Source organism: Malus domestica, chromosome 01, assembly GCF_042453785.1.
Source record: "Malus domestica chromosome 01, GDT2T_hap1".
NCBI classification, from domain to species: Eukaryota; Viridiplantae; Streptophyta; class Magnoliopsida; order Rosales; family Rosaceae; genus Malus; species Malus domestica.
Genome location: NC_091661.1, coordinates 17,575,819 through 17,599,242, shown reverse-complemented (window position 1 = coordinate 17,599,242; position 23,424 = coordinate 17,575,819). Strand labels below are relative to the sequence as shown.

The window sequence follows — 23,424 nt, the reverse complement described above, 5'->3', positions numbered from 1 at the left end:
ATAACAAAGCTAGAAACTCTTCTATACAAGGAGATCATTCTCCCACAATATTTCCTAATGTCATTTATACTAAATCATTCACTTGTACTCACTAAAGAAGAGCTTGAACCTATGTACTTGTGTAAACCCTTCACAATTAATGAGAACTCCTCTACTCCGTGGACGTAGAAATCTAGGTGAACCACATACATCTTGTGTTTGCTTCCCTGTCTCTATCTATTTACATATTTATCCACACTAGTGACTGGAACAATCTAGCGAAGGTCACAAACTTAACATTTTCTGTTGTACCAAAGTCCTCACTGATTTTGTGCATCAACAACTTGTATTACTAAATATTTTATGAGGTGAACCTGCAATCGAGACCTCATTTAAAATTGGACATATATACCATGTTTAAAGTATGATATGCAAAACATCTCTAAGTACTACAAGATCTCGTACATTGGAACTCATGGTTATGGACCCAAATCCATTAGAGCAACTCCACCCTTGGAGCCCTCCCTTCAGGCAATCCATTATTCAATCCACCCTGTGAACAGTAACTGCCATAATGAACAGTAACTGCATTTTGCATTTCCATCCTTGCACTTGAATAGCCTTGGCAATAGGCAATAAAGTATTTATTAATTATTATTTTTACAAAATAATACTAAATAAATGGGTAAATTACACTTTCATACCTTAGGTTTGGGGTCCATTTCAACCTCATACAACAACTTTAAAACATTTTACTTACATACCTCAAGTACTATTTTATTTCAATATAATACATCCGTTAGATTTTCCATCCATTAATCCGTTAAATGCTGACGTGGCTACCACATTTGTGCCACATGGCTGCCAAATGTCTGCCACTTGGTAAAAAAAATATTTTTTTAATTTTTTTTTAAAACCTGAATTTTCTCAACAAAAAAAAAACCCAGATCTGCAAGAAGAAGAAGAATAGGGAGGAAGAAAGAAAAAGAAAAAAAATTGTCCTCCCCCCCCCCAGCGACCCAGAAGAAGAAGAGAAAGAAGAAGAAGAGGAGGGAGGAAGAAGAGAAGAAAAAAATTTGTCCCTCTCCCGCCCCACCCAACGACCCAGAAGAAGAAGAAGAGGGAGGAAGAAAAGAAAAAACAAATATTGTCCCTAACACCCCCCCCCCCCGGGAACCCCAGCGACAAAGAAGAAGAAGAGGAAGAAGAAGAAAAAGAAGAGGAAGAAGAAAAAGAAGAAGAGGGAGGAAGAAAAGAAAAAAAAAAATTGTCCCAAACCCCCCCCCCCAACCCCAGCGAAGAAGAAGAAGAAGAAGAAAAAGAAAAAATATTTGTCCCTAACCCCACCCCCCACCCCAGCGACAAAGAAGAAGAAGAAGAGGAAGAAAAAGAAAAAGAAGAGGAAGAAGAAGAAAAAGAAGAGGGAGGAAGAAAAGAAAAAAAAAATCGTCCCTAACCCCCCCCAACCTCAGCGACAAAGAAGAAGAAAAAGAAAAGGGAGGAAGAAAAGAAAAATAAAAATAAAAAATTTTTTTTTTTGCCACGTGGCAGACATTTGGCAGCCACGTCAGCATTTAACAAATTAATGAATGGAAAATCTAACGGATGTATTATATTGAAATAAAATAGTACTTGAGGTATGAAAGTGAAATGTTTTAAAGTTGTTGAATGGAATTGTAATAGACCTCAACAACTTGTATTACTAAATATTTTATGAGGTGAACCTGCAATCGAGACCTCATTTAAAATTGGACATATATACTATGTTTAAAGTATGATATGCAAAACATCTCTAAGTACTACAAGATCTCGTACATTGGAACTCATGGTTATGGACCCAAATCCATTAGAGCAACTCCACCCTTGGAGCCCTCCCTCCAGGCAATCCATTATTCAATCCACCCTGTGAACAGTAACTGCCATAATGAACAGTAACTGCATTTTGCATCTCCACCATTGCACTTGAATAGCCTTGGCAATAGGCAATAAAATATTTATTAATTATTTTTTTTACAAAATCATACTAAATAAATTTATTTGTAATTTCGGATAAGATATTTTAAATCGTTCTCGTTACACCACGTGTCATTTACCCAAAATGACTATTATTGGTCATAGATTTCGATAAGATTTTTATCGAATGTCATCATGCCGCGTGTCGTTATCTTTTCATAATCTTTGAGGATAGATTTCGATTAGATTTTAAATCGTTCTCATTGCGCCATGTGTCATTATCCGAAAAGATAATTATTAGTGATGGATTTCGATAAGATTTTTATCCAATGTCGTCGTGCCACGTGTCATTATCTTTTCAGAATTTTTTAGGATAGATTTCGATTAGATTTTTAACGAATGACGACATGCCACGTGACACTATCTACAACCTAATCATTTTAGAATCCTCTATATAATCCATCATCCATCATTTTAAATCTCACACCAATTTTCTCAATATCTTTATCATTATTCATAGTTTCTGCTTCCTTTTTCACCAAATCAAAATCTGTATCATTATTCATAGTTTCTACTTACAATGTCTTCTTCTTCAAGCATGATGTGGGAAATCGATCAAGAAGAGGAAGAATTGTTTACTCAATCTGAAGGAATGTTCAATCTCCATATAGCCTAAAATGAGAAGGAAGAGGATGAGGAACAGAGAATGAGAGATGACGAAGCAAGAATGGCCAGAGGCCCACATTCCCGTCGAGTCATCCAAGGTGTGGCTCAGATATGCAGGCCCACCTGTTCCAGAAACCTTGATAGAAGCAGGCAACAACGAGGTGATGAGCTGTTGGACGATTATTTTATCCATAATAGTGCATTTCCTGATACGTACTTCAGACGTCGTTTTAGAATGGAACAACATTTGTTCAACAAAATCATGATTGCTGTTTGCAACCATGATTCTTACATTGTGCAAAAGAATGATGCTTGTGGTGCTATGGGTCTTCTTCCCGAGCAAAAAATTACTGCTGCGCTGCGGATGCTTACGTATGGAGCATCTGCAGACCAAGTGGATGAGATAGCGATGATGGGGAAATCAACCATTCTTGAGTCCCTAATGAGGTTTTGCGGAGCAATCGAATCTATCTACACCGCAGAGTACTTCCGGAAACCAACTCACATGGGCTTGGAAAGGCTTCTGATGAAGGTCGAGATGCAAGGTTTTCCTGAGATGATTATGAGCATTAATTGTATGCATTGGACGTGGAAAAATTGTCCAAGTGCATGGCAATGCGCTTATGGAGACAGAAAATGAGCAAAAAGTATCATTTTGGAAAATGTGGCATATTTTGATACATGGATTTGGCACGCCTTTTTCGGGGTTCTAGGAGCTCAAAATGACCTAAACGTCCTTACCCAATCCCTAGTGTTCAATGATGTCCTGCAAGGAAAGGCACCAAAAGTCACGTATGAGGTCAACGAACGTATGTACGACGGGCCATACTACTTAGCTAACGGCATTTACCCAAGGTGGTCAACATTTTTCAAAACAGTGCCACGTCTGCGAAGTGCAAAGGAATAACACTTTGCAAGATGTCAAGAGGGGTGCAGGAAGGATGTGAAGCTTTGTTTCGGTATCCTCCAAGCTCGCTGGGCGATTATCAGGGATGCTGCCAGATTGTTTGATGTAGAGTCGCTTCGATCCATCATGATGACGTGCATCATTCTTCACAACATGATTGTGGAAGATGAGTACGATTATGAAGCCGTTGATGAATATGAGTCAGACACGATGAACAATTCAAGAACACGTATATATTGTGCTCATGACCCCACCGATGAGCCCGTGCAACATGAGCCATTAGAAAGGGATGGACGTTACAATGAAAGGATCATTCAACGATATACTGCATTTCAAAGGCCAGACATGCACAATGCAAGGCAAAATGACTTGATAGAGCACCAGTGAGCATTGAAACAAGCTGAAGATAATTAAGTTCATTTAGTGTGTTTTTTATTATTTGGTATGTTTATGTAATTTTATTTGGTGTGTTTTATTTTAGTTCATTTAGTGAGGTTTTTCTTATTTGGTGTGTTTGTGTAATTTTATTTGAATAAAGATTCTCTTATAGTATGAATATATTTACTCTCACTTTAAATAAAGTACTAAATTCAATAAATTCGAAACAACATAAAATACTCAATTCAATAAATAATAAATTACAACCCAAGGTGATTGGAAAACTATGGGCTCCGATTACAAAAAGTACTCTAATCATCATCACTTAACCAATTTGTGATGCTAGGATGATCTTCTCTTATCGTGGTAGGACCATCTCCTCTTGCTCTCGCTTCTCTTGCACGCCTCCTACGCACCGCATCCTCTTTCTCCGACTTCTAAAAATATTTAGAATTTGGAGACTTCCCTTCTAAAGGCGTGTTCATAATCTCACGATCTCGTTGAGCCATTCTTTATTCTCTAACCAGTTCCCTTTCTTACCTAAGTAGATCTCTTTCTCTCTGATTAGCTTCAAATTCTCTCTCAACAGCTGCAACTTTTGCCTCATCTCTAGCCTTATCAGCCTCAAATTTCGCCATTTCCCGCGCCAAAGTCAATTCACTATGGTGAGTAAGTTCTTCCATGTACTTTGCATAATCATGCTTGGAAGCACTTCCTTTTCTCTTTGAAGCCTTCTTACCTTGAGGCCTAATTGGATAACGGGTCGAACCCGACGCTTGTTCAGGGATGGGCGTTTCGGGCACTTCTTCTGCATCATCTTCTTGCGAGCCATTATCAGGTGTAGAGTATAGCGGGGTGCTGTTCATGACAACTTCTAGACCGACAGACACAACTCTGAATTTAGGACAATCTTTGACAATATTCCAACATTCCCACCGGTTGAACGATTTATTTTTGGTTTTGGTTTTGGCACCATACCAAGCTTGTGCTTGAATTAGCTACACAATGGGGGAGAAGAAATAATTATAATCAAAGTAGGTAACAAATAAATAATACAAACAAATAATTATAATTAAAGTATGTAACAAATAAATAATACAAACAAATAATTATAATTAAAGTAGGTAACAAATAAATAATACAAACAAATAATTATAATTAAAGTAGGTAACAAATAAATAATACAAACAAATAATTATAATGTAAATTTGGGTATAGTACAAACAAATAAATAATATATTGTTACCTGATCCGTGTAATTTTCCCCACTTCGAAGATTACTACTAGCTTGTGCCAAGGCGTCTCTCCAAATAGTAAACGATTGGCTAAGTAATTTCCAACGACTAGACATTGATTCTTTGGTTTTACTCCCACCCATTTTCTCAAGATAATTGGTATGAATAAGACTCCACATTTTTCGCAATTGCATCTCATTACCCGTAAGCGAACTATGAGTAACTTCAACCCAGCTAGTACACAACGCAACATCTTCAAGAAGCGACCAATTCGTACCTGCAGCAGTAGTCATTTTGTTGAAAAAAATTGGATTGAAACTTCAAGAGAAAGATAGGAATTTGATTGAAAGTACTTGAGAAAATATGAAATTGTGGTGTAAGGTAGATGATAATGAGAAGGTATTTATAGAAAAGTAGAAACATTTTTTTTTTTAATTTTCAGATATTTTTTTACAATTTTAAATTTTTTTTTATTCAAATAATTAATCTCTGCCGTTGGATTTAAAAAAAAATGAATTCCAATACTCCAGATTGTGCCACGTGTCACAACGGTAACTTTTCTTAATTTTAAAACTATTTTTTCTTTTTTTTTAATTTATAAAGTAGATTAACATCAACCGTTGATCTCAAATCGAACGGTTGATATTAAATCAGCTTTTTTTTTTTTTTTACCGTTGGAAATCGGACAGCTCGTATGAAAGAGCCGTTGGGATCGAAAGGACCGTGGGAAGCCACGTGCTTCCCAACAGTCACCTGCATTTCCTGCGCGCGCGGGCCCTGTGCCCTATGAACTTGTCGACTGACGCGCCCCCACTCGCGAGTGAGGGGCACGCGCCTGACACAAAAAAAATTAAAAAAGCAAACATAACTCGGGCTGCAGGCCTGTCAATTCTTCACGGCCCTGGCCCTCGGGCTCCCACCTTCACTCGGGCTGTCCAAGGCTAGAAGCCTATCCACTGGCCCTCGGGCCCTTTCCCTTCACCTGTCCCCTGAGCAACCACCAAGGGTGGACTTGCTCTTAGTATGGGACATTTCCTTTTCCAAGTGAAGTTTATACAATTTATACGATTTTTAAATAAAAGCAGTGATTTTCACACTCTCATTTTATTCTCTTATGCATCGTTTTTTTTTTTTGGACCTGGATTGTCTGCCCTTCCCCATCTCATACCCTTCCCATCCTCTTTTGTTTATGTGATTACGGTTAAGCCACGTCAACATTTTATATTTCCATTTTTTTTGTCTTATTATTTCTATAAAAAAATCAATATAAAATGTTGACATGACTTAACCGTGACCACATAAATATGAGAATATAAAAAGGGTATGAGATAGGGGAGGGCAGACAATCCAGGTCTTTTTATTTTATTTTATATATTTATGATTCTTAAATTCAACCAGTCAAGGAAGATGATAGGACATGACTAATATCAGCCTTTAGTTTATTATTCTCTTTGCTTTTTGATGGTTGTTAAGCTTTGCTTATTTTGTTTTGGTTTTATTGTTTTTATGATTTATATATATATATATATATATATATATATATATATATATATATATACTTTAGTTTATTATCCTCTTTGCTTTTTGATGGTTGTTAAGCTTTGCTTACTTTGTTTTGATTTTATTGTTTTTATGATTTATATATATATATATATTTTTTTTTTTTTCTTTTTGTGGTGGAGTCTAATCTTTAGTTCCGTTAGTTTTGTTTGTATCTTGTGAGCATATCAAACGGCCATATATCTTCAATTTCCCAACAAAGCATCCAAATCACTTACAACGTATTATGTGTTATTACGTGTAATTCACAAATGATTACACAAAATCTAATTTACGATATTGTCTTGTGGGGTTACCAAGTTCGGAGAGTAGTCATTTGCTACCTATAAAACTTATCCAATACTCTTTACCAACCCTAATATATAGGAGAAATTTTTAGGAGTACCTGACAGTTGTGCTAGGTGGTGTTTCCACCAGTGAAAATTTGACACTTCGATATTTTTTTTCAATTAATTAAATTTAGGTGTTAAATTCTCACAGGTAAAGAACACCACCTAACATAAGTGCCGGAAACACTTAAAAATTTCTCAATATATAACGGTCACTTTTTTGTACATAGATTTGTGTAATCCCTTTTTCCTACTCAAAACTAAGTAGGTGAAATGCATTCATGGAGTTTTGGTACAATAGTGAATTCAAGGACTTTTCTGCAATTTCTCTAATATTACTTCCATTCCTTTTTAAATTTATTAATACTAAGGAATGAGGTGAGTTCGAAACTATTACAATATTTATGAAAGAGAAAAATTTTGAACCAGAATATGCATGTGTGAAAACTCAACATCCTATTTACTAGGATATTAGAGCATGTGTAGATGCCAAGGAACAGAAGGTTAGAACATATATATATATATCTTTGAGTTAAATTAATACTTATATTTGAGTTTCAATGTAAGATTCCAATCTAAGGTGAAACTCACGTCAATAAGAAAATCAAATGAAGAATTCAAATGACCTTTTTTAATCTTCTAAACAAATTCTCATTGATTAGAAGAAAAATCATTTACTTGAATCCAAAAACAGATAATCCATCAAGATGGATACAAATTTCAAAAGTTGTAACAATTAATGTTAGTAAATGCTTTGCTTGAAAGCTCAAGCTAATCTGCCAAGAAAATTCACTCTACAACCACCATTTGGAAGAAACCCAGTGAGACACTGAGACTCCCTCTGTAATATGTCTTCGTCCCGGACAAGGGACACACCCGTTCTTTCCTCTATATCAAAGACTTAAAAAAAGAAACACGTTAAACGGCTAACAAACCGATACACCGCGTGTCATAAACACAAATAAATGAACGATTAAAAATATATTATTTGTTTACTTATAGTATGATACGTGATTGCTGACTTGTGTTTTGCATACACGAAAAATGTTTTCCATCTTGTCATCCAATTTCAATAAAATTTTTGAATTCACGGAAACATTTTTGCTCACACCAATAAAAACCCTCACGCAAAAATAATAATAAATATATATATATATATAATAAAATGAATAAAATTAAAATAATGACACACAGACAGACAAGATAGACAGATCATTTTTCATATTTATACAAAACCTCCCACTACATCTTGAGCCTTCAAAAACTCTCTCTCTATAAAAACTTGCACGATTCTCTGATCGCCGGAAAATAAAACTCCGGCGACTCAATGCGACGGAGCCCACAATCCAAGCAGCTAACTGTCTGAGTCATTCTCACAGCATTTGCAATGTCGGTGTACGACGCGGCGTTTGTGAACTCGCAGCTCGCGAAAAAGACATCAATCTTCGGGCTCCGTCTCTGGGTGGTCATTGGAATCCTCGTCGGTGCTCTGATAGTCCTGACCCTCTTCCTCCTTTCCCTCTGCCTCACCTCCCGCCACCGCTCCCGGGCTCACAAGGCCCACAAGGCCCAGCCCAAGCCTTCCGCCGCCGACTCTCCCACTACTCCAGTCAAATCGAAGGAAATCCAGGAAATCGTCAACGACCTCCACGTGGAGATCGGGAAGCTGGAGCACCGGGTCGTGGTGTATTCGGACCGGGCGTCGAGCGGGGAGAGCAAGGGGACATTGAATAGCGGGTGCGAGACGGCGTCATTTGGGAGCGGGAACGCGGTGGGGCCGGAGGTGTCGCATCTGGGTTGGGGGAGATGGTACACTCTGAGGGAGCTGGAGGCGGCGACGAATGGGCTGTGTGAGGAGAATGTGATTGGGGAAGGAGGGTATGGGATTGTTTACAGTGGGATTCTCAGTGACGGGACTAAAGTCGCTGTCAAGAACTTGTTGAATAACAGGTACCTTTTTCAATAAATTTTCTTCAAAGATTGAAACTTTTTTTTTTCAAATGTGAATTTTGTGATTTCTGGATTGATTTGGATATGGGTTTATCGGGTTTTTCTGATTAGACAAGATTTTGATGATCAATTTTGAATATTTTTGTTGTAATATTCGACATTAAGTGAAAATTTTAGTTGAATTATGCTTGGTTGCTGAGAGTTATTGGCTTTATGTATTTTTTATTTTATAAATTGAAGAACTTTACTAAAATAGGAAAGCTCAAAATCTAAAAATAGAAGGGGCGTTTGGATATCTGATAATTGTGGTACAATTTTTAGGGAGATAGAAAGATGGGTTAGGTGTAAGATAACGGTATCAAGTTTTTCTGGTCTGAGTAACAGTTTGAAATTGACTTCAACGAACTGTTGTTTTCTTCCTGGATATATATTTTTTTGATGTTTAAAATTTTCTGTTCCTGCATTTTCTCAGCAACCAAACAGGGGACTTCTGTGTTGGTTGAATTAATTGGCATGTTTACCATTTGGTTATCTTTTTCGGGTTGATCCCCTTTTTTCCCTTTATTCTTGCCTTGCGTTTGTTAGAATTGTGCTGTAAAGTTGCATGCTTTCTGAAAAGAATGAACCCAACCCATCTTCTTTTTGAGTTTCTTGTGCTTATAGTCAAGCTTGAATTGATGAAGTTGGCATCAGAATCTGTTTCTCACTTTACTCTCTCCTCCCACATGCAAAATTGGACTTATCTCGAATTTCTTTTCGGTGTCAATGTTCGTACTATTTAGTGTATGGCTGCATTGTCAACGATTAACTGATGGTACTTTGTGCCTTGGCTTTTGGATATCTCTTATCTTTTATGCATGTGAGTAATGCATTGGCTTATGATACTGGTCGATAATCAGGGGTCAAGCTGAGAAGGAATTTAAAGTGGAGGTTGAAGCCATTGGGCGTGTGAGACACAAAAATCTTGTAAGGTTGCTTGGATACTGTGTTGAGGGTGCATACAGGTACTGGTTTTTTTATCTTATTATTTGAGTTTAAGTTTGCAGTTCTTGTGGTTTGTGTATAGATGTCATATAACTTCTGATTTTTCGTAGGATGCTTGTGTATGAGTACGTTGACAATGGCAATCTGGATCAGTGGCTTCATGGGGATGTTGGTGAAGTCAGCCCTCTAACGTGGGATATCCGTATGAATATTATACTGGGAACAGCAAAAGGGTACCAAGATTAAAGTAGTTTTGCTTGACTATTCGTTTTTTTCCTTAAAATTAAGAAAAGAAATCCATATTGATGTATGCAAGGGCCTTTTGGTGTTCCCTCATTGTGCAGGTTGGCCTATCTTCATGAGGGTCTTGAACCAAAGGTTGTTCACCGTGATGTGAAATCTAGCAACATACTAATTGATCGCCAGTGGAACCCCAAAGTATCTGATTTCGGTCTTGCTAAACTCCTGTGCTCTGAGAACAGTTATGTGACAACTCGAGTGATGGGAACATTTGGGTTAGTTCTCGATTTCTTTTAAAATTTATTTACAAATTTACCTAAACTTATGCAAAGAGTCATATGTGCTTGGGGTTTGAAAACAAATCTTATATTTGGTGGTTACTTTAGTTATGTTGCACCGGAATATGCTTGCACGGGAATGCTGAACGAGAAGAGTGATGTTTATAGCTTTGGAATACTTATTATGGAGCTTATATCTGGGAGAAGCCCTGTTGATTATGGTCGACCACAAGGAGAGGTTAGGTTTTGAACTTTCAACCCCACCCCCTCATATATCAAGTTTCTTTCGCTGCTACTAACTATAAGTTGAACTTAATGAATATTATCAGGTGAATCTAGTTGAATGGTTAAAAACCATGGTTGGGAAACGAAAGGCAGAGGATGTGGTTGATCCCAAGCTGCCCGAGATGCCTGCTTCAAAAGCACTTAAACGTGCTCTGTTAGTTGCTCTTCGATGCGTTGATCCTGATGCCACAAAAAGGCCAAAAATGGGACATGTGATCCACATGCTTGAGGCTGATGACTTGCTATTCCGTGATGTATGTATAATTGAAAACTAATCTCATGATTCTTGATCGCCGTCTGTTCTTGATATGGAATTACTTATCCATTTTGGCATTGACATGCAGGAACACCGACCTGGTAGAGATACGTCCAGAAAAGACATTGATTCTCAACAGGACAATCACATCGATGTGAAGATAAACGATAAACACTTGAATGAAGGTACTTCTGATACTAGCGAAGAAGGTGATACCAGTAGGAACCATCATCAACCTACAACGTGGAGATAATGCCCCGGGAGGATTACGTGACTAACATCTTTAAGTTATCTCCAGGTTTCTGAAGCTCATATTTCTCCTACCATTTTTGCTGTATGTTCAATAATTTAAATCCTTTTCCTGCTTAGTTACATATGTTTTTTAGGACGTACACCGAATTCGGTTGCAATTGTACAATTCAAACAATTTGTTCTTCATTTTTAATTTCTTATAGGAAGCATAATTCATTACTATTGCTTTGCTTGTAAAAACAAGATATTATCCTTAGTGTTACTTCAAAAAATAAAAAAAAATATTTTATATATATATATATATATATATATATATATATATATTCTTTCTTTCTCAGTTTAAGCCTGTTTAGGCAATGATAAAGTTACTTACAAGGTTCGTGTTGGTTTACAACTTCTTGTCACCATCAATGCCAGCCTCGGTGTTAGATGGTGATGAGCTGTAGAGCCCTTAATGCGCACAAACAGAACCGGTTTTATACTTCCAATTTGAGTGACACGAAACCCACAATAAGTTGTATACGTAAAGTTTTAATTAACAAACCTTACATATGCAATGTCTTAGTGTCTCTCGGATTTCATTTTTGATTAAAAATTTGTAACCATTTCCGTTTGTGTATATACTTCTCTAGATATAGGATGTTTAAGACTGCTTGTGTAGGAATCACTTTTACTAGAAGTGCTTTTATTAAAAATATGTTGAATTCAATTACTTCATGGAAAAGCTCTTGGAACTACTTCCTGAAGAATCATTTAGCAAGTTATGGCTCGTTTGGAAGTGATTTTAAAATGATTGAAAAACGCTTTTAGGGAAGAAAAAAAATTTGACACTTGAAGAAGCACCAGTTATGTGCTTCTTGTAGAAAATACTTCAACTGCCTTTTCAAGATTCACTTGCATTACAAGGATTTGTTTCAACAACGCTTTCATAAAAAGTGCTTTCAGCTATTTCAAAAGCATCAGCCATTTTGAAATCACTTCAGCTATTTCAACAAGGATTCGTTTGGATGTGTTTTTAAAATAACTGGAAGCGCTTTTGATAAAAATGTTTGTAGAACCAATCCTTAGTAAAAATGCAAGTAAATCTTGGAAAAGCACTTAAAGTTCTTCCTTATGTGCTTCTTGCAAAAAGCACTTAAAATGCTTTTGGTATCCAACGATATTTTCTCTAAAAGTGCTTTCAGCAATTTTAAAAACACATCCAAACGAGCCCCTATTCTCCATAAAGCACTTATATGGCGTATACTTTTGAGTGTTGCTGATAAATATAGTCATAAGCACTTCTAGTTATAAGAAAACGTTTTTAGTCTCATAATCACAGACAGGCCACATGACTGCCTTGGATGGTTTGTGGGAAATGGACCCAGCAACCAGCTAATTGAGTTGAAAGAGCTGCTGCTAGAAGCCTGCAGCTTCTTCTTCATGTGGGTTTTGGTCTGGGCTGGACTGGGATCATGCTTTCGGCTTTCACCATCAAATGCCAGAACCTTCTTTTGCCCCTCAACATTGACATTTGGCACGATGAACGGTAGTGTTATAAAGCTGGCAATGGGTAATGTTTTGAGGGACCCCTTTGTCTTTTTGCTAGTGTTTATATTTTGGTAATTATTTATTTATAGCATGTTAAGATCTTTTCAATGCATTTGTTTTTATTTTTTTGGGAAAACCTTTTCAATGCATTTGTTCGCGTTGCGTAGAAGCTGAAAATTTTGACTTTTTGTCAAAAAAAGGCGTGTGCAGCTGGGGCCAAAGCTAGCCTACAATTGTCGACTCATTGTGATATATATATATATATATATATATATATATATATATATATATATATATATATATATATATTTTTTTTTTTTTTTTTTTTTTTTTTGGGAAAGGATTGTGATATTTTCTTTTAACGCTAATTAGTAAGCAATTGTTAAATATGGTGTGGCTTAGATATCACGTATTATTAGTATTTTAATGGTTATATTTGATTTTTATAACTGTTAAGGTTATTTATTTTTAATCTCAGTTATTCTTTTTATATTATTTAATGTTACGTATTATCGAAGAATTTCTTATTAAATCATCAATTACTTTTTAAAAAATTTAGGCGATATTTTAAACTAAAATATTCTTGGGAAGAGGGTTATAACTTGGAGGGAAGAAGCCAATCACACTATTTTGACCTTGTGGCGAAATATTTATCTGTGATTAATCTTGGTTGTTTTTGCTAATATTTTACTTGGCAGGTCATCATTGGAATTACATTTTTCGACAAACAATAAGATTATCATACTAGATTCATCAAAACTACAGATATTGAGATTCAAATTCAGGTTAAAGTGTGAAGCGGATTGTTTTAACTAACTTAGCTAAAACTAAATCTCCGAAATTTGTTTTCCCTTTCATATTTCTACAAGTGCGCACTTTGAAGGGTGAATCAGCTAATTGTATCTTGCTTTGTAGACTTTGCTGATTGATTAGTTCAATTTCTTATCCTTTACTCTACTATGTTTGTTTGTCCTCAGTGTTTTCCTTTTCTTTTAAATATTTTCACATGTGAAGCATCTGCTTTTGCTAATATAGGTCCTCCATTGATGTGAATGAATCTTAATGAGTCGATATCATGTTATATATTTTATTCTAATCTTAGTTTAGTTTGGTTATTATGTTGGAAGAATTTTGATACTTTGAATTGTATTTTTAATATAGGATTTTCGACTTCCTCTGAGGTAAAACGTGATCAAATGGATGAATTTTAGAGTAATTCCAATTGGAGGTTATTTTCTAGTGAAGAAATAAAAGAGCAGCGCGCAGTGCCGTCAAAGTTATGGTTTGGGCTTGATTACGAGTTTTGGAGCCCAAGATGACCTATTTTGGATTTGGCCTTTCTAGAGATGTGTTCAGGTTATTCTAATCTTTAAAACAAACTATCATAGGCCGGATTGGGCCCGATTTGGAGGAGATTTAGGTCTAAAACGTGGCAGATTTGTTAGATGGCAAATTTCTCCATGTTTGACTAGGAGATTGTTTCCCAGTTTATCTTAATTTATTTTGTTTTCTGGTTTTATTCTAAGAGTTTTTTTTCTAAGTAGGGTTTTATTTTGTATTAGTATAAATAAAGCTATTTAGCCATTAGGGTTTTAGAGGGGAGGAACACACTAATTTAGGTAGCCTTTGACGATTTAAGTTTTTTTTCAAGGTGTTTTCTTTCTATGTTCTTAATAATATTTTGTTTTATGCTTATTCGTAACTAGTCTCTTTTGTTAGGGTGAGGCCACAAGCCTTAACAAGAATATGTAGTTTCTTTTCAAATGATACATTTTGTTAGATTAGATGTTAAATTAGCTACCGACGAGATTCATTTGCAAATACACTTGTTGACTCAGTGGTGCTTTATTAGAAGCACCAATCACATTTTTTGATCTAACAGTAATTTATGACAACACTTGGCCGAGATTAACTTTGTAAATTGTATCCCCTCTTCCCAAATAATTGCACTTTGTAGGCACCACAAACACTAGAACTCGAGACTCAAGTATTTAAGAGTGTTTATCTATGCCTCTCAGAACTAGACGAGATATTTGTCTTAGTTCTCTCATTCCTAACATCGCTTGTATTAGAAAAAGAAATATTATAAAAAACCTTGGTTATATTAACCTCACGATACTATTACATTATACAAATATTTCTTCGGATTTAGGATGGTAAACACAATTTTCTTAATACAAATGGTAGTGAGATATGAAGGTTGTAAAGATAAATGCTTTTGACTATTTGAACTACAATTTCTTGCCAATTTTGGACCGACCGAGAGGAGTTCGGATCCTTAAGATTGAGGAGGAGTTCGTCCTCAATTTATAGATTTTTGTGTTTATAAATGAAACCGTTTATATTATAAAGGGTACCCTATTATAAATCAGTGTGTAAAGATTATTTCTACAAAAAACAATTAAAAGTAAAGCATTTTAGTCAATTAATTGTATCAAATAAATGGAGGGTTCATAATGTTTTTACTTAATCCCTCCATTTGTTTTTACATAAGTTAATGACTAAATGATCTCATATTTTAATGATTTTTTTGCAAAGGTGACTTTTAATGTGTGATTTACACAATCTAACAATTCCGATCATAAGCCAAAGTTTCGTGAATAGGCCACAAATTAAATTGAGAAAGAACTCCTCCTTATCCATTAAGGAGCCAAATTAATACTTTTTGTACCACCATCTTTCATGATAGTTACACACATCATAGTTTTGTCACCATCACGAGCTTCATCACCATTGTACAATTATTACCCCACGAGTAATAATAAGTTACAAGTTTCTCTGTATCATAAATCAAAATTTGGAATATGTAAAGTTTATGCTAAATGACATATATAGATCATAAGAGATTTGTAATTCAAATGGTTACTCATAGATTTGAGGTCATGTGTTCTGTTCTCTCCTCTCGAGTGTTAGTAACACTCGTATCCATAAAAAAAAAAAACCATAGTTTTAAACATTAGAAAAGTTTTTTATTTTAGGAAATGATTTCCGTATGGGTAATGAGAGGGAGACTAAATGTGTAGGCTTTGTAAACTAAATGATAAGGAAATTGAATATTAGATTATTACTTAATTATTGATTAACGTATTTATTTTTTATTAGCGATACATTATTTAGTTTTCAAATTTAATATACAAATTTAGTCTACTTAGCATTACCCTTTCGATATACACCTATTCATTTTTGTAATCTAATTTATTTAATTAAAAAATAAAAAGTAATCCTGTACGAGGGGAAAATGTGCATGGAAATGGAAAAGTCACTTCCCATTCTTTTTCCCTTAATGATCTGGCAGAAAGGTATTGACTCCTTGTATGACGGTATATGTTCAAACTTCTTAGGTGACTAATCTAATATATAATTTAACAAAATCTATTGAAAAAAAAATTATGGCGGGCCGAAGCCCAAAGGCCCAAAACGAATCCCACCCTCAGCCTATCAATCAAGACCGTTCTTTCTTCTCGTGATCACAACCTCATAACCCGGCCGCTTTCCGTAGACAAAGAACAATCAAAACCGTCCATTAACAGAGGGACAACGGTACACTACGTGCAACCCCAGCATAACAACCGAAGGTCTTCGAACCTTAACGGAAATATCACCCACTACCACGTGTCGCCCTCTCCCCGTACATCCTTGGGTGAGCCTATCACTGTCCCTCACCTACTTGTAAACAGCAGCTTCTCAGCAGCCTTACATTTTCAACGAAGACCCCAAAAGCCGAGTCGCCGACGCTCGAAACTTTCATCGAAATTTCTCGATTTCTCCTCTGAATCAGGTACGGACCCCCTCTCTCTACCTCTCTCTTGTGATCTGTTTATAGTATAATTAGGGTAAAGGGTTTTCAAATTTCCCTTTTTTCAATTCCTGTTTCGCTTAGATTGACTTTAGGGTTAGGGTTTTTGGTTTCCAATTTCTCAAAGATCGGTTTAGATTTCTGAAGATCTAACGGTTAGGTGAGTGATCTATGCCTAGAAATGTTAATTTTTTTTTATTTTTGTGTATGTATTTGTTGTTTGTATATGCTTGTACATCTGATATGTAAAATCTTGTATATGTATGTGATTTGATTGGGTTAGCTTTAATTTTTGTTCAATTTTGTTTTAGAAGCTTATAATTTTGCGGTATTGAAGTTTGTGACTTGAAAATTAAAAATTTTTGGTAGAAATTTGGGGGTTTTGTTTTTAATTAGGTATGGGTAGGATTTTCAGTTTGGGTAATTGTTCACCGCCCGTTTGGTGCCGTATGAAATGGCAGAAAATAGGTAGGAAGGCATGTAACTAATTTTTATCTTCATTTCATACAGGTTTTGCATTGCCTAATTGTATTTTGGATCTATCGGTGGAACACAGAATTTCACCTCAGGTTGAGCTTAACTGTTTTTCGTTTTTCTGTAAAGAGAAGCATAAGACAGGATTTATTTGTTAGTGGTTTTGGGAGGGGGTCATAGCTTGTTATTTTGTATACAAGCGTAACTCAGCTAAGTTTATTACGAAAGTTGCTTGACAAGTGCTAAATTACTGATCGGGCATATGTCAAGTTTTGTTTAAACTGCTGAAATGGCATGCTGTTAAATGGAAGAATGACAAGAGAGTACTGGTTTAATTGGATATGTTTTCGGTGATTACTGCCTAATTGGTTGTTAACTTAATTTTGTTATTCTTCTGCCTGGAATCAGGTGGAAGGTTGTGTTATATGTTTGTTAAAATCATTGTGTCTCCTGCTGTCTTCTCCGGGATGACTAGAGCACATGTAGTGAGCAGTCTTGCAATTTGCAATACATCACTATGGATGGAGGTTGACAATCGGCTTCCAAAGAGACCTAATTTTGCATTGTTTATGTGGCCTTTTACTCTAACATGTTCCCTGGAGGACTTGATGAGGCTGATTTACGATGTGATGTCTCATCATGTTTATGTCTTCCTCACTTTTGGTTTTGGATGCCTTTGGAGGTTGATTTCCCATACGATATCTGATTACATTTTCTTCTTCTTGTAGTAAATACACAATAATGAGTCGTCCACAGGAACCACACCGACCATTCTTCCATTTTGGAAATCCTTTTAAGATGATTGCACCAAAGGGTTCCCAACTGTCTCCAAGGCTTGTTGGACTGTTGAACACGTTTGAGGAAACATTGGCTGGGAGGCTAAGAAAGCTTAACCCAAAAGACAAGGATGATGTCCTCAGCTTGTCATGGATGAAATTAGCCATGGAGTCTCTTTGTGGAACTCATAATGACATAAAATCCCTCATAGCTGAAATTGATCTCCCTGTGAGTAACTGGGACGAGAAATGGATTGATGTGTACTTGGACATCAGTGTGAAGTTGCTTGATGTATGCATTGCTTTTAGCTCTGAGATCTCACGTTTAAACCAGGGACATCTTTATCTTCAGTGTGTCTTGCATAATTTGGATTCAACTACTTCAGACCAATTTATTCGGGCCCGTTCTTCACTTGATGGCTGGAGGCATCATATTGGTTCAAAAAACCCTAGAGTTGAGAACTGTAGCACCATTTTAGATAAGCTTGTGGAATCCCTTGATCTGCCAAAGGTTAAGAACTCAGCCAAAGGGAAACTTTTGATGCGTGCTATGTATGGAGTGAAGGTGTTGACAATATCTGTTTGTAGTGTCTTTGCTGCCGCCTTTTCTGGTTCTGCAAAGAAGTTGTTAGATTTGAATGTTGCTGATACATATTTGTGGGCACAAGCGTTTAACGATTTACAGGGTAATGTAAATGGGGAAATTAGAAATGTACTTTCTAGTGGAAGAGTCATGGTACTGAAGGAGCTGGAAGCAGTTGATGATACTGTCAAGGAAATGGATCCCAAGATCCAGGATGGCGTTGACCTCAGTGAAAGGAATGCATTCAAGAATTCTATTTCAGACTTAGACAGGAAGGCACAGAAACTCTCCCAAGGGCTCGATCTTCTTACAAAGGAAGTTGATGGATTTTTCCAAATCCTTTTAGCCGGGCGTGACACATTGCTTTCCAAACTAAGATCAGGTGGAGCAGTCTCAGACCGGATGCTGACGGGAAATGTGGAAGGTCAGTTTGTGAGATGAAAATGATCTTAGCAAAGCTAACATCTCTTATTTATAAAGATGGTTTTAGGTATGGGGCTTTATGTTTTCTGTTTTTTGTAAGTATACCATCTTGTATGGTGTGTTGTAATCAGTATGCTGTGAGTAATCGTAGTTATATTATTATTGTACTGGCTTGTATAAGCGTAATGGTGTACTATGGATTGCTAATGATATATGAAAGGGTTTTGTTTGAAATCGTGATTGTCTGCTATTCGACGCGTTGTTCTGTTCAGTTGGGGAGACTATGTTTCTTACTTGGTTGTAAGAACTACCCAACTTACTTCTCTAACAAACTTTTTGATGTCTAGCTTGCGATTACCAGCAGGAAGTTTCATTCTCGTCGTGACAAACAGGAATTTGATGCGTCGAACTGTCGTGGACTTGACTTTGGTGTGCGTTTTGCCATCGGAAGATGTCAGCAGAATGTGTCCCTTGTATGATATTCCAGAATTTCCAAAGGGCATTGCAAGTTTAGGGTGCCCTTCAATGATTGAAGATATTGTTTGTATAGAAGATTCCTCCCCCCAGTGTCAAGGATAGATAACATACATTGAATATTGTGTGGTGTGCCCCACAGCCCTTTTTGGTGCAGTGTTCCCCACCTCTCTTTTTACAGATTACAAATCACAACGTTTAGGCTATCTCTAACCGATGGTTGGCTAGAGGGCTCCACAGCCCTTTTTGGTGCAGTGTTCCCCACCTCTCTTTTTACAGACTACAAATCACAATGTTTAGGCCATCTCCAACCGGTGGTTGGCTAGAGGGCTCGTTTGAGCCCTCTGACCCTTCAAGATTCTTCAAGATATTAATATTTTAATGAACAGTACAGGGCTATATTTGTCTTCATCTCCAACCAAGGGCTAGAGGGCTCGTTTTAGCCCTGTCACAAAAAACCATCTCCAACCGAGGGCCAAAGGGTCATAGGGCCAAACATAATTTATTATTTTAAAACTATAACTTAAATTCAAATCCAACGGCTAAGTGAAGCCTCGAGTAGGCGTTTACGTTTTATGTTTTTAAATGTTTTTAAAAATGTTTAAGTTTCATGTTGTTAAATGTTTTTTTTTATGTTGTATAATTTTTATGTTGGTTAATGTTATTTAATGTTGTTTCATATTGTTTAATGTTGTTTCATGTTACTTAATTTAATTTAATGTTGTATAATGGCCTAGAAAGTTATAGGAAAAAATAGAATTGAAAGAAAATATGAAACAAATTTTGTGAAATAGAAGTTATAGGAAAAAAATGGAATTTAAAAAAATATGAAACAAATTTTGTAAAATAGAAGTTATATGAAAAACAAAATATGAATCAAATTTTGTAAAATAGAAGTTATAGGGAAAAAATAGAATTTAAAAAAAAATTGAAACAAATTTTGTGAAATAGAAGTTATAGGAAAAAAATGGAATTTAAAAAAAATATGAAACAAATTTTGTAAAATAGAAGTTATAGAAAAAAAATAGAATTTAAAAAAAAATTGAAACAAATTTTGTAAAATAGAATTGAAAAAAAATATGAAACAAAATTTGATTCATATGAAAAGGAAAAAAAGAAGTTTAAATTCATATAAAAAAAAACTGTTAATACAACGGCTACTAGCCGTTATAATAAAAAAAAATTCAAACTATTAGTGTCGGTTATAACCGACACTAATAGTAATTAAAAAATAAATTGCCTTTGAATAACTATTACTGTCGGTTATAACCGACAGTATTAAAAAATCCTTCTTTAATGTTGTCGGTTATAACTGACAGCAATAGGAAAACATAAAAAAAAAAAAATAGCCAGCCCTCTCCGATCCCGTGGGGCCCTCCAAATTCCAGAGCCCTCTGGCCTAGCCCTCGGTTGGAGACGGTTTTAGGGCTATTTTCGGCCCTCTGCCCCTCTGGACCCTTCGGTTAGAGATGCCTTACACCTTTCCTATTTTTTAAGTTCATTCACTATATATTAAATCATCTTTAAAAAATATTTATTAAGTAATGCATACTTATTATCATATGAACTTTCATCTTATACCATCTAATTCATTAAAAAATAAATCCTATCTATTGGAGAGACATTGTTGGATATTTTGTTTGCATTTTATCATTATTATATTATTTTATCCACGAATTTCATACAAGTATAATTTTTTGTAAGTGTCAATATGCGCTTATTTACAAGATATACAATAAATCTACCTAAATCCGCTTAGGCGCTAGGCGCTAGCTCACCGCCTGACTAGCGTCGAACGTTTTTTAGAACCTTGTTGAATATATAGTTTGTATATATGATATTGCTTGCACCAGACAAGACTCAAAAGGCTCAAAGGTTTAGGTTGAATCATTTGCATTTCCATTACGCAGAGACAGTAATGTCTTTCTTTTGCTACTTAATACTATGGTCTAGTTGTATTCATTTTTATTGGTAAGTGAGAGGTCTTAGGCCTAGTTTGGTTTTTTTTTTTTTTTTTTTTTTTATTTTTAATTTTTAAATATTTTATTTTTTTAAACCAAAAACTACTTCAGTTTAAAGTTAGCAGTAAAATCGTGTTTGGTAAAATTAAAATATACTGCTTCGGTTTAACAACAATGGCTTCCAGGCAGCAGCTTTTAAAAGCAGTGTGTGCGTTGCTTTTAAAAGCTGCTTTTCATACTCACAACACTTTTACAACTACAGTTTATCAAACTTTATTTTGCAATTGATTATTCTTAAAGTGCATCAGAAACAATTTATTAAAAAAGTATAGCAATTCCAAATTGGCCTTTAAGTTCGATTCTCGCCAAAGGCGAATTTGAACCACATTATTGCTAGCTCATTATGAGGCTTATCTCACTTTCCCACCCCTTAGCCTTGGTTTGGTACTGAGGTGATTATGAAAAAAGTGGTCATAAAAAAAAGCTGGGATCTTTTTTATGTTTGGTAAACATTCAGCTTCAGTTTTTTTTCACAGTTTTTGGTGAAAAAAGCCAAAAACACAAAGCTGCAAAACCCAGCTTTGAAAAACTAGATTTTTTTCACATATGTTTTACATAGGGGTGGATTTTTTTGCCAAATTACCGTGCCAACCGAATTGCCAACCGTGCTATACCGATTTTGTGCCAAATTTTTTGTACCATCGGTAATGGTACGGTATTGTACCGTACCGAAATTTAATGGTACGGTATTGGTAATGGATACCATTACCACGGTATTACCGTACCATACCGAAAATACAATATAATATATCATTTATAAATTATATAATAGATAATTATATAACACATATTTATAATATTCCAATAATTTGAAAATAAAACCCTACTTATATTAGCATTGTTATTGGTGACTTTGATCTCTTGAAATTGTGGAAATCAAACACAAAAGAGTTCCTAATTCTTTCACAAATAGCCAAAATATCTTTGTAACCCCCACTTCTATTATTGCTAGTGAAAATGTATTTAGCCTAGGGAGGAGGGTTGTGGACCCTTTTAGGTTATCATTGACTCCTAAAATAATGGAGGCACTAGTGCGTACTAGTGGTTGACTTAGGGCAGATAAAGTAAACTTCTACAAGGAACCAACGGAAGATATGCTTCAATTTTTCAAGGAAATGGAAGAAGAGAAAACAAGAAATATATGCTTTAATTTTTTCAGTAAATTTGTTATTAAATGGTTTTCAATTTTAATTCTTCTTGCTACTAATTAATATGTTTTCTTTGTTTGTAATGTAGGCTTGACACAAACTCAATCTTCTACAAGTTCAATGCCTCCTCCAAAAGCTTCGACATCTCAAACTTGAATAACTGATCAATGATTTCTCCTTTTTGAAGTTTACTTCCAATTTTCATTTGGTTTGAAACTTTAATTTCTATTTGGATTGTTAACTTCTATTTGTTGTGGTTCGTAACTTCTATTTGGATTGTAAGCTTAATTTTCATGATGAATCTTGATGCATCATTTGAATTATTATGTGTGTGAATTGTGAATGATGAATTTAATCTATAATGTATGAGATAAAGGTACAAAAAAAAAGTTTTGCCCTTGAATTGGGTAAAAAAAACAAAAACATATTTTGTCCCAAAACAAAATGGCAATTACCATTGCCATATCATGCCAACCGAACTTTTGGCAAAACCGAACTTCGGTATACCGAAAGTTTGGTATGGTAATAGTAATAGATTTTACCAAACCGAAAGTTTGGTACGGTAATTGGTATAAGGGTTTTGGTACGGTAACCGTACCGAACCTTTACATAAAAGTTTATCAAACACTATAATACTGTTTTTTTTTTCAAAAGCACTTTTACAAAAAAGGTTACCAAATATTCTGCTACTTTATCTCACAGCTGCTTATTCTCATAGCACAGCAAACAACAGAAACAATTTTTTTTCAAAGTACAACAATACCAAACCAACTCTTAGTAAGATAATAATATCATTTGTTAAAAAAAAAAACCTCTTCCTTTTCAATTAAATTAATAGCCTCTCAAGCATTAAGCAATCAAGCAACCTAGCACCAAAACCAAGTTGCAATGTGAAAGCAAGACTTTGCTTTTGCATAGTGCACAATATCGCTATCAACATTGCATAT

The 23,424-nt window shown here is 35.4% G+C and overlaps 3 protein-coding genes across 6 annotated transcripts; all 3 read left to right on the top strand.

Moving 5' to 3' along the window:
- Nucleotides 1–2,659: 2,659 nt before the first annotated feature.
- Nucleotides 2,660–3,238, top strand: LOC139198048 (uncharacterized). The gene has a single exon (XM_070826313.1). The coding sequence runs from the start codon at nt 2,660–2,662 to the stop codon at nt 3,236–3,238; it is 579 nt and encodes a 192-aa protein (XP_070682414.1).
- Nucleotides 3,239–8,031: 4,793 nt separating this feature from the next.
- On the top strand, nt 8,032–11,474 carry LOC103409161 (probable serine/threonine-protein kinase At1g01540). Its single transcript, XM_008348005.4, has 7 exons — nt 8,032–8,957; nt 9,857–9,961; nt 10,052–10,174; nt 10,286–10,456; nt 10,568–10,697; nt 10,789–10,998; nt 11,089–11,474. Exons 1-7 carry the CDS (start codon nt 8,395–8,397, stop codon nt 11,251–11,253), a joined length of 1,467 nt encoding a protein of 488 aa, XP_008346227.3. The 5' UTR covers nt 8,032–8,394; the 3' UTR covers nt 11,254–11,474.
- A 4,903-nt stretch (nt 11,475–16,377) lies between these two features.
- LOC103409251 (protein BPS1, chloroplastic-like) lies at nt 16,378–19,068 on the top strand. 4 transcript variants are annotated; one of them, XM_008348153.4, is made up of 3 exons: nt 16,380–16,560; nt 17,089–17,147; nt 17,781–19,068. In XM_008348153.4, the coding sequence occupies exon 3, from the start codon at nt 17,794–17,796 to the stop codon at nt 18,850–18,852; it is 1,059 nt and encodes a 352-aa protein (XP_008346375.1). In that variant the 5' UTR covers nt 16,380–16,560; nt 17,089–17,147; nt 17,781–17,793; the 3' UTR covers nt 18,853–19,068. The 4 variants fall into 4 exon arrangements, with proteins under 4 accessions (XP_008346317.1, XP_008346375.1, XP_008346443.1 ...); XM_029098383.2 differs by lacking the exon at nt 16,380–16,560 and adding an exon at nt 16,563–16,738; XM_008348095.4 differs by lacking the exon at nt 17,089–17,147 and having other exon boundaries at nt 16,378–16,560.
- The last annotated feature ends 4,356 nt before the right edge of the window (nt 19,069–23,424 follow it).